Raw genomic sequence first — 13317 nt, 5'->3', positions numbered from 1 at the left:
CTTGGCATGCTTCTCTGGGCTTCGCCAGAATAGATCGGCCATTCCTCTGGCAAAATAGGAGCTCAGTTCATGAATTTTGTACATTGAACGTCATTTGTAACACGAAGGACTTAGCTTCCAGCTCGGAGGCTGACCGGTTGGCTGACCCTACCAGGTGCTCCACCTGCAAGAGTAGGATGGGGGTGGGAGCTCAGCCAGCCCATGGGAAGGGCGCAGGCCTCCAGAGGACAATAGTCACCTCATCTATCTCTGTCTGCAGGGGACTGGCCGGAGCTGCGGCTGGTGGGCGGCTCTGGCCGCTGTTCAGGACGCGTGGAGGTCTTCCACCAGGGGGCCTGGGGCACCGTCTGTGATGACCTGTGGGACCTGAACGAAGCCGAGGTTGTGTGCAGGCAGCTGGGCTGTGGCTGGGCCGTGTCTGCCCTTGGGAAGGCCCAGTTTGGCCCGGGCTCAGGAGACATCTTCCTGGACAACCTTCAGTGCGCCGGGGTGGAGCGCTACCTGGGCCAGTGCACCCATTCAGGCTGGTCGGAGCACAACTGTGACCACCACGAGGACGCCAGCGCCATCTGCTCAGGTGGGCCCTCCCCTCTCCGAGGGCCGTCCCCGAGGGCTGCAGACTCCCCTGCTGGCGTTCGGGGTCATCCAGGGACTTAGGCAGGACCCACTAACCTGCGACATTTGATTTTTTTTGCTTGCAAGGGCAAAAAGCTCATAGGAAAATTGAATTTAATTTTTTCTTCCAGTGCAAAAAATGTTTAAAATCTCCGCAGAGTTTCTTCACAATACGCGTTTTCTGTGACTTCTCTGAAGACCTCTCCTGTCCCCCTTAACTTCTTTAACTATATTAGGTTTTAGCTGCCCGCCCCTGGAGTAAGGCTCTCCTACTCTACCTTGGTAGGAAGAATCACCAAAGGAGTGTGCGTCTAGTTAGGCAGGTTTTCCGGAGCTTGGTGAAGTCAGTTACTCGCGGAAGAGGCAGACGGCAGGTTAGACGCCGCGAGGGGCAGGCCTGAGCCCTGCTCTCACAGCAGGTGCTGAGACAAAGTGGGCCGCATACACTCTCGGAACCCGGGTTCCTCTGGGGGACTGGGTGGTTTCTCGCAGGATTGCCAAGAGGACTGGAGCGGTCGCTTGCACAGCCTTCACACAGTACCTGGCAAAGGCGCTACAGTTTGGGGAATTCTGACCACCAGGTTCCCCCACTGAGTCACAACACCAGGGAGATCGGTGACTGCCCGGGCCTGGTTTGAATGGCCTAATGACAGTTTTTTAAAAACTACTCCAGCCCTTCTCATGTGCTGGGTAGGAGGAAGTCACCTGTGGACTGACTTTGTAATCCTTTCTGGCAATGAGATCTTGGGCAAACCGGCAGCTGCAGACAGGGGTGCCCCTGGGAGCAGCAGCCTCATTGCATGTCCCTATCTGGCACCTATGACTCTGACTTGAGGTGCCTATTTACAAGTGTCATCGTGTGTGCTGGTGCATTTGTGTGTCCATCTGTTGGGGTATCATAGCGTGTAGGGTATGTGTAACATGCCTAGTGACAGCCTCATGGCTGTATGTCATTCCCAAGTTTTGAGGTTCTGAGGGTGCCTGTAATACGGGGTGCCCCCAAAGATCCCCAAAGTGAAACCCACCTGCCACAAAACCACTAAGTCAAATCATCCCAAGTGCACCCTTTGTCCAGCCTTGCTCTCATAACACAGAAGCAAACCAACAGCCAGAGAGAAGCTGACTTTTACGCCCACAGAGGAGGCTCCTCCCTGCACTACTTTATCAAAAGGGACCATTTTCCCCATATCAGATTAGCAAACATATTTAAGGTTATGATTAAAACCTTTGTCTTCAGTTGGTGAGAGTCAAAAAAAAAAAAAAAAAAAAAAAAAGCTGACCTTCTCATTCTTTCTGTAAACAGACGCTGAAGAATCCCTCGCCAAGAGTCCAGGTCAGTCACGCCGTTTGTTGCTGGAGTTTATCATCTGCTGTCCAAGACTTTGCCCTTGACCTGTGGCCCTTCCAGCTCTAAGTTCACTAGTTACCCAACCATGGACAGGCCATTAGGAAGTCCCAGCTGGCGTTACTTTTGACTTTTCACATGTGAAGATGGTTGTGTTGGATGTGTGTTTGTGTGTGAAGGTCACAGTTTTTAGATATCTATACAAGGTGAACTGGCATCCATGGACATTTTGCAAACGCAATTCCCCCGGCTCAAAGGGTCCTCCGTGACCAACACCCAGGCCCCGTGGTGCCCTTCAGGACGTTCTGTTCTTTCCCTCCAACGCACCCATCAGAGGGGAACAGTGCGTTGAACTGTGTTTCTGCTTGACCAGTAAATAGACTGCAGGCTCCCTGTGGGCAAAAGCATCTCTTTGTCTTATAGCTGCATCATCAGGGCTTAGCAGGAGAGACAGCAAATACTGTTGAAAGTAAATTGGCGGAGGATCCCCGCAACCAGCAGGGTGGGAGCCCTTGAGAAATGCGAGGAGCAGGTCTCAGGGCTCCAGACAGGGGGTGTCCTCCCACTGCCCCACCCACCTCAGAGCTGGTGCTGATGGACCCTAGCTGGGTCTCTGGGGACTCACACACCATGTCTCTGTGTGCAGGGGACTGGCCAGAGCTGCGGCTGGTGGACGGCTCGGGACGCTGCTCAGGCCGCGTGGAGGTCCTCCATCAGGAGGCCTGGGGTACCGTGTGCGATGACCTGTGGGACCTGAATGAAGCCGAGGTCGTGTGCAGGCAGCTGGGCTGTGGACGGGCTGTTTCTAGCCCTGGCGAGGCTCACTTTGGCCCTGGATCAGGAGACATCTTCCTGGACAACCTCGAGTGCACTGGGGTGGAGAGCTACCTGGGCCAGTGCGCCCACCTGGGCTGGTCAGAACACAACTGTGGCCACCATGAGGACGCCGGTGTCATCTGCTCAGGTATGCGCGCCCCTCACGGCAACAATTCTGGCATTGCAGTTGAAGACATTTTGGAAGTATACACCCAGGGTATATCGGCCACCCATCTGCTCAGTCCTCGAGTGCCCCCTGGGGCCAGGCCCTGGGCTCGAGCACACACCAATGTGTGGGCAGTTCTGGGTTGCTCGGGGGGCACCTGAATGCACCAGCACCCTCTGGGGCATTGCAGTACAGATTCCACAGCCCTGCCCCAGAGATTATGACCAACGAGACTTGGAAAGGGGCTCGGGAGTCTGCATTTTAGTGAAAAGTCCAGAGAGTCTGCATGGGAGGGGCCAAGGGGAGTCCAGTGCTGGCTGCCTTGCAGCAGAGTTGACCCAGTTGCTGCGCCTTGCCCACTAAGCCAAGGACACTGCCAGAGTGGACTGAAGTGCCCGGGGGGCAGTTCTGGGGCTCTGGGTCCCAAACCCACAAAGACCATGGTCCTCTCCCCATCACCCTCTTCCTGCACCCTTGTCTCCCCACCTCCTCCACCTCTTCCTGCACCCTTGTCTCCCCACCTCCTCCATGCTCCAGACCCACTGAAGAATGATCTGTTGCCTTTGTTTATGCATCCAGATGCAGAAGCCCTACCGCCGACCACAGCTCCAGGTATGTCCATGTGTTTTTCTAGCCCAGGCAACTTTCCTATACTACTAGTAATACCAGCAGCAAATGCTTACAAACGCTAAGATCCAGGCACTGTTCTGAGCCCCTTCACATATAAACAGATGTTCCTCAACTTATGACAGAGTTACAGCCTGATGAACCCATTGTCAGTTGAAAATATTCTAAGTTGAAACTGCATGGAGTACGCCTAAGCTATTGAGCACCATGGCTTTGCCCAGCCTACCTTAAACATGCTCAGAACTTTTGCATGATTCTACAGTTGGGCAAAAGCATCTAACACAAACCCTGTTTTATTCAAACTTATTGACTTCTCATGTAGTTGACTATTTGTATCTAAAAAACACTGGCATAGTGGATCTTCTTTGGTTGCTTGTCTTGAGACGACCTTGATGTATTCTGAGTGTTCCTGGGGGAAGACAAACTTTCTGTGTTGGTCATGAGTGAGACAGGAGGGGTTGTCTAAAGTTGGAAGGCCATGCTTAGGATTAAGAGTCATGGATATTCAAATGAAAGTCTATCCATGGTTTTCTCATTTTCATAAATTACATGGGTGACAGAGAAACGAGGAAAGCAATATTGAGTGAAGGCAGCCATTGTGGTTATCTGTTGCCATCCAAATGCTAGTGTTTTAAAGCAACCATTTAAATATGTCATGGCTTTAGGAACTGAGCCAGGGATCAGCTGGGCGATTCTTCTGTTCCATAAAGCATTGAGCAGGGCCACTCAACCGTGTTCATCTGGAAGGTGGAGAAGAGTTCATGACAGCTTCCTTCGTGTACTTGGTGCCTTGGTGGGGACAGCTGAAAGGGCGGGCTCAGCCAAGGCCCTTTTCCTTGTAGGTGGTCTCAGGGCCTCTTCCCATGGTCTCTCCTGCAAGATTGTCACAGGTGGCTTAGGGTTGCATGAACAAATCAGTGTTCCCAAGATAGGAAGTGAAGACACCAATCCCTAAGGCAGGTGCCACTTCTACCATGTTCTGTTGGCCAAAGCAGTCACAGAGCCCACCCAGGTGCAAAGGAGGAAACCTAGATCGCACCTCGTGACAGGAGGCATGTCTGAGAATGCACAGCCTTCTTTGATCTTCAAGGGACCCCAGAGAATGACTCAGCACCGGCAGCCTCGTCCCACTGCAGTGTTAGCACTGATGTTTCTGAAAAGCCCTTCACACTTCAGTAACGTGTAGAGAGACTGAACATTTCCCTCCTGAATGTTACCATCGCCTCCCTGTCTCCCCCTACAGGTCCTTCCGTAGCCTCCCAGGATCCTGTTACAGGTAGCCATTCGTTCTTTATTTTTAACTAATATCCAAAAAGTGTACATGTGTGATGGATATTGTGTGATGTTTCAATGCATGCATGCGCTGTGTGGTGTTCAGATCTAATCACTTGTTTCACACGAACCCCCTTGCCAAGAAAGCCATTACTGTAGACTCTGGGCAGTGTGTCCAGGAAGCACAGTGTGGGTGAGAGATCTGCCTCCGTGCTATAGATAATGAAGTTTTTTAAAAAATATTTTATTTATTTGAGAGGCAGAGTTACAGATAGAGAGAGGGAGAGACAGACAGAGAGAGGTCTTCCATCCACTGGTTCACTCCCCAAATGGCCACAATGGCTGGAGCTGAGCCAACCTGAAGCCAGGAGCCAGGAGCTTCATCCAGGTCTTGCATGTGGATGCAGGGGCCCAAGCACTTGGGCCATCTTCTACCACTTTCCCAGGCCATAGCGGAGAGCTGAATCGGAAGAGGAGCAGCTAGGACATGACCCGGTGCCCATATGGGATGCTGGCACTACAGGCAGAAGCTTAGCCAACTATGCCACAGTGCCGGCCCTGATAACGAGTTTTTAAGAAGGAGAAGCAGGCTGGGAAGCAGAGGTGTGATGGGAAATTTGAAGGGAATGTGGCTTCATTCATGAGCTTGGAGCCTTGGCGGGGCAGCTGGCCCACGCTCAGCCTGCTTTCTTTGGGTACAGTGCTGCAGTAGGCACCCAGCCCAGGCAGCAGCCCACCACCCCCTACCACATGTAGCATTCATAGGACGTCCAACTCCTAGGGGTGCCAGGGTCAGTCTGACCTGGCCGTGCTATTGTAACCTACACGTTGGATCAATGATACAACTGTAGGACCACCTGGGAGCATCAGCTCTTCCCACCATCCATCTCAGGAAAAAACAGAAATCTGGGGGCTTGGGGAGGGTTACAAGTTGGTCATAGGGGTACAGAAAAAAGAAAAATTAAGCAGTTTAATAATTCAGGGATGAGGTCAACAAAGCATACTATGTTTTCAAATTTCTTCTAAAATAACTTGATTCTTATTGTTTAGCTCCTGCATGTGTCGTGTTGCATTGCATGTGTGTGTATATATATATATATATATATATATCTGTCTGTCTAGACTAACATGACAACTAGCTTGGCAGAATTAAATTTCACTGCTGTCTCATTTAACCCTCACAAATCCCAACTCTGCAAGTTCCAGTCTCAGAGTAATTACTGAGTTCAAGGAAACACAATCTACCCAGCAAAAGAGATGATAAAGCATTTAAAGGTGGTCCCAGTTATAAGCTTCCCAAACAGCCCACAACATCCCCTCACCCTTCGTCTTTGATTCATCAGACCCTAAAATTGTACTAGAAGGTCTTGTTCCCCAGACCTCACCAAGCTCTCACCATATACAGAACCATACAGCTCTCAGTCTCTCATTCTGTGGATTACTCCATCTCTCCCAGAATCAAGAGTTTCTTCTACTGCAGGGAGAGTTAGTAGAGAGCACAGGTGTAACACTTTCTTGATCAGGTGTTGGGGCTAGAGGGACGGGCAGGGAACGCTCACCCATCAGTGCTTTCCAGCCCATCATAACTGCTCGAGTGTACTTCCCTTCCCAAGACACACTGAAGCGAAAGATCTACACACATGGCTGTGTGTGCCCAGCCAGGCTGCTGGCTGGCAGACGCCGTCTGACCCTGTACCTGAGCTGGCCATCACCCCACGTGGACAGACCCTGACTTCCGCTTCCCTGCTGTTTCAGGAGGAAGCGGCTCCTGTGGAGGGCTCATTTCCAGTCTCTCCGGCTCGTTTTCCAGCCCACACTACCCAGAAAGCTATCCGACAGACATCCAGTGCGTTTGGGAAATCCACGTGGAGAGAAAGTTCCGCATACAACTCATGATTCCGAACTTGAAGTAAGAAAAATTTTAAAGAGAAAGTTTTGTCTAAATAAGAACATCAGTTGGAGGAATCAGGATAAATGTATTTATTTCAATGGGAAAAGCGTGTGTGAAACCAAAAGAACACAGAAGTCTAAGTGCCGTCCTCCCTAAATCACCGTTTGCGTTAGTTTGCTGGTGCTGGCCAACGAATAACTTCCGGTCTACAGAGTGTCATTTACTGACATATTTGACTTGATTTTGATAGTTTTTCTCTTTTTTTTCCCTAAAAATACCAACCAGCTTGTCCTTGTCCTTGTTTGACACTAGGTACCAATATTTGTCCTCTCTTTTGTTTTATCTAAATTTTAAACAGATTTTCTGTACACACTCGTTAGCCAAATACTCCAGCCTTGGGCGGCACATTGTCTAAATGTTCCACACAAGGGGAGAAAATACTTGAGTCATTACCTCATCTCTTTTTATTATTATTATTTTTAAGAAAAATTTTATTTAATAAATATAAATTTTGAAAGTGCAACTTTTAGATTATAGCAGTTTTTCCCCCATAAGCTCCCTCCCACCCACAAACCATCCCATATCCTACTCTCTCTCCCATCCCATTCATTAAGATTCATTTTCAATTACCTTTATATACAGAAGATCAACTTAGTATATACTAAGTAAAGATTTCAACAGTTCGCACCCACACAGACACACGAAGTATAAAGTACTGTTTGAGTACTAGTTTTACCATTAATTCTCATAGTACAACACTTTAAGGACAGAGGTCCTACATGGGGAGTAAGTGCACAGTAACTCCTGTTGTTGATTTAACAATTGACACTCTTATTTATGACGTCAGTAATCACTCAAGGCTCTTGTCACGAGCTGCCAAGGCTATGGAAGCCTCTTAAGTTCACCAACTCCAATATATTTAAACATGGCCATAATCAAAGTGGGAGTTCTCTCCTCCCTTCAGAGAAAGGAACCTCCTTCTTTGATGGCCCGTTCTTTCCACTGGGATCTCACTCACAGAGATCTTTCACTTAGGTCATATTTTGCCACAGTGCCTTGGCTTTCCATGCCTGAGAAACTCTCGTGGGCTCTTCAGCCCGATCCGAATGCCTTGAGGGCTGATTCTGAATTGCCTCGTCTCTAATAGGAGGAGAATAAATATTCCAGAGTCACTGCCGGTTTTTAATCTCTATGACAGAAAATAACTATCCATTTTGGACTCAAATTCTGTACTTTGCTCTTCTTTTTCTTAAGAGTTATTTATTTATTTGAAAGTCAGAGTTACAGAGAGAGAGGGAGAGAGGGACCTTCTATCACTGGTTCATTCCCCAGATGGCCGCAATGGCCAGGGCTGGGCCAGGCTGAAGCCAGGAGCCAGGAGCTTCATTAGGGTTTCCCATGTGAGTATAGAGTCCCAGCTACTTGAGCTATCTTTCACTGCTTTCCCCGTGCAGGGAGCTGGATTGGAAGTAAAGTAGCCAGATGGGAAGTGGAGCAGCCAGGACTTGAACTGGTATATATATGGCATGCCACATCACAGGTGGCAACTTAACCCACTGCACCACAATACCAGCCCAATACTTTTATTTTAAGATCAGGTTTTCCCTCAGAAATTTGACTATGGAAAATGCTGTAAAATATAGAGGTAGGTGGCCGGTGCTATGGAATATTGGGTAAAGCCGCCGCCTGCAGTGCTGGAATCCCATATGGGCACCAGTTCCAGTCCCAGCTGCTCCACTTCCCATCCAGCTCTCTGATATGGCCTGGGAAAGCAGTAGAAGATGGCCCAAGTCCTTGGGCCCCTACACCTGCATGGGAGACCCAGAAGAAGCTCCTGGCTCCTGGCTTTGGAATGGCCCAGCTCTGGCCATTGCAGCCATTTGGGGAGTGAACCAGCAGATGGAAGACCTCTCTCTCTCTCTCTCTCTCTCTCTCTCTCTCTGCTTCTGCCTCTCTGTAATTCTGCTTTCAAATAAATAAATAAAATAAATCTTTTTTAAAAAATATAGATATGGGGGAATCCAGCTGTGATTTCTGTTGTATGCTAGTTGTTGGGGTGATCTGTCTGCTAAGAATTTATTTATAGTGCAAATTAGTATTTCCTAATGTCTCATGAAGGATGTAGTTGGCCAAAACCATTATGCTTTCTAACTCTTGTAACCATAGCTTCCCTCAGGCAACAAAAACAGAGTTTTGAGAGAGTTGACTGGTATTTTATAAAATAGCGTGTAATTTAAAATATAATCTGGGTATTCAGTCTCTATGGTTGTTGCATGTTTTTAGAATTAATATATAGGAATTTCTAATGTCAGTAACCCTCCATTTCTATGCCCCCAGACTGGAAGACATCCTGGGGTGCCCCTACGACTCCGTTGAAATCTTTGATGGCCCCAGGATAGCCTCACTGTCCATGGGGAAGTTCTGTGCCTCTGTGGCTGTGCTGTTTTTCTCCTCTTCAGACATCATGACCGTGGTTTTCCGCAGCGATTCTATGATAACCAACGTTGGCTTCTATGCTCTGTTTAATGCTATTCCACAGGACGAAAGAGAGTCAGGTAGGAAACTTCAAGTGGTTTTTGGTGTTTAAAGACAACCCTACTAGAGAAGAGGCTGGGACTGTTGGTGTTTAAGACTTCCCATGGGCTGCAGTGGCCTTGCTCCATAGCGGCTAGGTTTTCTCACCATGAGGCCCACAGGGGAAGCCACAATAAGGCAGTGATGAGAATTCCTGTGTGTCAATGGCGAGGCTGCTACTGCCTGGAGGGAAAGCTGTGGCTCTGAGGGGTCCTAAGGCTGCCTCTGCTCCCATCAGCCTACTGAGAGCTGTCCAGAGTGCTGAAGTGCACCCACTGGTTGTTTCAGACCTGGCATCCATCGGACTGAGAGACTTGGGGACTCTTATCATGAACCTATAGCAGTCATTCCACAGCTAAGCCTAATTTTCCCCCTTGAGGACACTGCCTGCCAATGGTGGGACTTGTCATGTTCATGGGCCCCTGTGAGAGACCGAGTAACACTTCCAAGTCCACAAGTAAGTCCCTGGCCGAAATTTACAGATTGATTATTTCCAAATAAGAAAGTTCTTTGTATATTTGCTCCTCCAATGTATGTTGGAGACCTTGCCTGGGAAAGCTAAGTAAACACTATTGCTTGACATCCAGACCTCTCATTGTCTCGTGATCACACTTCACTCTTCCAAAAATATGCAGAGGCTCCTCCTGCATTCCAGGTCCACTTAGAAGTTGGGGCACAACACAGCCACCTGTCCTCTTGGGGTTTATATTCTAGTGTGAGAATGGGTGCATAAGGAAGAATCAAGACCCCAGAAACAAGTAAATCACAAGCCAGTTCTGGAGTAAGGATTGGAAGGGGAAAGACAAAAGCTGGGAATAAAAAGCCAGGTGGGAGAATAGAGAGTGATGGGTGGAGCACCGTGGGTTGGATGGAAGTGAACGGCTTCCCTGAGGAGTGACGTGATGAGTGACAACGGAGGGGATTCCGGGCAGAGAGAACAGCAAGTGCAAGGGGAGCAACATGTAGAACGTGTAGAAGCAACAGAAAGAAGGCCAGCATGGTAGAGGTTGTCTGCAGGAGAGAGCAGATGATTCCAACTGACCCCAGCCCTTAAGCCCAGAAATGGCTGTTGCCCTAGGCTCTATGTCACTCCTGTGGTCCAGGGAATTAATCTCCACTTGTCCAAAATACATCCAACGAGCAGCTGGCACCCTACTTCCCCAGTGACCCAGCACTGGGACCCAGAAAAGTACATGGCAAGATCTGCAGGAACCACAGCACACTGGGTGCTGGGTGCTTTGTGTGCATGGTTCTGTGGACTCATCCCCACATCTCTGTCTCATCTCATGTCTCCTGTCTCATCTCTGTGAGACATGCTGCTAGGCTTCTCATTTTACAGAGGGGGACACTGAGCCCAGGGAGACAAAGTGTTTGCCAAGGGCTCCAGAACTAGGGAGCAGTAGAACTGGGTTCAAATCCACCTCTGTCTCATTCAGTAGCCTGTAAGCCTATTGTGGAATCAAGACAATCTTAGGATTTGGCTCATGTATTTTTCCTGGCAACAAACACAGGAACTATAAATAATCCCTACTTAAAACTTCTGAAACTCAAAAATAAAATCTTGCTTTGTTTAGAAGATGGACCAGTGCTGCAACTCGTGGGCGGCTCCGGCCGGTGCTTGGGACGTGTGGAGGTCTTCCACCAGGGGGCCTGGGGCACCGTGTGTGATGACCTGTGGGACCTGAATGAAGCTGAGGTCGTGTGCAGACAGCTGGGCTGTGGACGGGCCATCGCTGCTCCTGGAAAAGCCTACTTTGGTCCAGGGTCTGGGTACATCCTTCTGGACAACATTCAGTGTTCAGGAAGTGAGAGCCACCTTGGCCAGTGCCCCAGCTCCAGCTGGTCAGACCACAACTGCGGCCACCATGAGGATGCTGGTGTCATCTGCTCAGGTAGCCTCTCCTGCTGGATTGGAAGTAGAGCAGCGGGCACTTGAACAGGTGCTCTGATATGGGATGCTGGCATTGCGGGCAGTGGCTTCACCCCTGCACCATAACATCAGCCCCAGGCAGAAGCATCTTAGTGGTGGGTGGAGGTCATGCATGGAGCAGGGCCAGGGAATCTAGGGACAGAGAGCTGACAGGTGATTGTCCCTTCGGCCAGGCAGACAGAATACTGAGAACCTGGCTCTGTTTCTGAGGGCCACACAGCTGGCTACCCCTGCCCTCTGCCTCTCACCTCAGCCAGGTGCAGAGCTGCCTCTCTGGAGTCTACCCAGGCCTCCATGCTTGCTCACGCAACACAAAGCCCAGCCTACTTCCTGTCCTGCCCAAACAAGAAAGCCACCACCTCTTCATCTCCTTAGAATTTTATTTCAATTCCCTAAATCTACTTTTCTTTCATGGTACAGATGCTGGGACCTGGGCCCCAGAGGTGACCCCTGCACCCCCAGGTAGGTCCAGGACAAGGACTGCACCCTCTGTCCTGGCCTAGATGCTGGTGGGCCAGGCCAGGTCAGTCTGGCTACACCCCAGGCCAGCCACTTTAGGGTCTCTGGGGTCACTCCTGGTCATCAGTAATATTTAAAATTCCCCATGAGAGTCTCATGTGTAGTCAAAGGTGAGGCGCAGTAGCTTGGGGATTGAAGAGCCACATATCCCAATGGGAACAGCATCCAAGACTCTCTTGTCTAGCGGCAGAGTGAAGAGGGGTGGGATGGGAGAGACCAGAAAGGTTTGTTCACTGCTGAGAAGATGGTGGCTGTGCAGGTATAGAGAGGGTGGAAAGGTCACCTCTCAGGGCCGTGGGACAGAACATGAAACCGGTCAAGAGAAAAGGATGCATTAAGGATCAAACTGTTTCCCAGTGGATCAAGAGCAGACTGCTGGCGAGCACTGACCATGCGGGGCTCTTCTGTGGCTCCTGGCTTAGCCAGCACAGCAGAGTAGGCCTTTTTGTAACCTATGCACAGTCAGTTGTGGCAATGACCTCCTCCCACACCAGGATTCCAACTAGATCCAGCGCACATGGTCCTGCCTCTTGTTGGTCCTGCCTCTTGGAGATGGGCTCTCAGCTGTATTCCCCTACTTTCATCTAATGCATCCTGGCCCTGCCCGGTGACTGCTTCACCCTCTGCTCCAGGGGGGCCTGGGCCCCAGGAAGGTGTCAGGCTCAGATATACCCTGCAGTATCTCAGAGCCCAGCATGCTGGTTGGCAGGGAACTCGGTGGAGGTCTCTCGCCCACTGAGGTCAAGGTCCTAGGTGCATCCCAGGGATTTCCCACCCGCTGTGGGGTGGGACAGCAGCACTGTGGGGAGTGGAGAGTGATTTTTCTACTCTTGGACAATGCCCAACCTTTGCACTGTGCACGGGGACTCACAAGTTATGGAGCAGCCCTGCAGGGCAGACAGGGCACCCAGAGCCCTTTCTCAGGACCCAACAGACAGTTAAGTGTTCCAAGTTCCTCTGGGTTTCCTCTGCTTCTGCAGTGAGACAACTGTTCTCTTCTGGGGCCAGAGAGGAGGAGGGTGGCAGAGAGGGGAGGACACAGCTTGTGGTCATCAGATGCTCTCTGTCCATGTCTTCTTGGAGCTGAGAAGGTCTTGTCTTCTCCGTGCCATGTCTGTCTCCAGAGGCAGAGGTGCACAGCTGGCCAGAGCAAATGAGTCGTGGGATAAAGCAACTATGGAGGGAATGCAGTCACTTATGTCTGAATAACAGTCCTGAAAGTGTTAGCCCTGAAAGCTCTTTCCTGAGCCAGCAACATCTACCTACTTAGGCACAAGCAATAAAGACAAAGCTTTTGTCATTTCATCCTCGGAGGGAAATACTGCTTATCAAGCATTTTAGCAAAAGAAAAGTCGCTTCTGCCATACTTTGGGTTAGAGAATATGCATTGTGTGATATCCAACACTCTTCCTGGCAGGGGAGTAGGAAGGAGAGACACGTGGATAGTATCCGTTGCCTTCATGACTCTGTGTCTTTGGCAAAGCGGGCCGAGGTGCACACCAGTGGGGAGCCAGGACTCTCCACGCATCAGACCCATTTGCATCCACTTCCTGCCCCTGGAA

General features: G+C 50.0%; 1 protein-coding gene across 1 annotated transcript in view; it reads left to right on the top strand.

The window, feature by feature from the left end:
- Positions 1–13317, top strand: part of LOC100352879 (scavenger receptor cysteine-rich domain-containing protein DMBT1) — a 65103-nt gene that overhangs the window by 10927 nt on the left and 40859 nt on the right. Inside the window, exons 9-17 of the mRNA XM_070058320.1 lie at positions 260–577; positions 1919–1948; positions 2607–2924; positions 3522–3554; positions 4813–4845; positions 6597–6750; positions 9070–9287; positions 10881–11198; positions 11657–11698. Coding sequence (XP_069914421.1) covers positions 260–577; positions 1919–1948; positions 2607–2924; positions 3522–3554; positions 4813–4845; positions 6597–6750; positions 9070–9287; positions 10881–11198; positions 11657–11698 — 1464 coding nt within the window. The remainder of the gene's footprint in view (positions 1–259; positions 578–1918; positions 1949–2606; positions 2925–3521; positions 3555–4812; positions 4846–6596; positions 6751–9069; positions 9288–10880; positions 11199–11656; positions 11699–13317) is intronic.

The sequence above is a fragment of the Oryctolagus cuniculus genome, chromosome 15 (assembly GCF_964237555.1).
Source record: "Oryctolagus cuniculus chromosome 15, mOryCun1.1, whole genome shotgun sequence".
Lineage (NCBI taxonomy): Eukaryota > Metazoa > Chordata > Mammalia > Lagomorpha > Leporidae > Oryctolagus > Oryctolagus cuniculus.
This window is presented reverse-complemented; position numbering and strand designations above follow the sequence as displayed.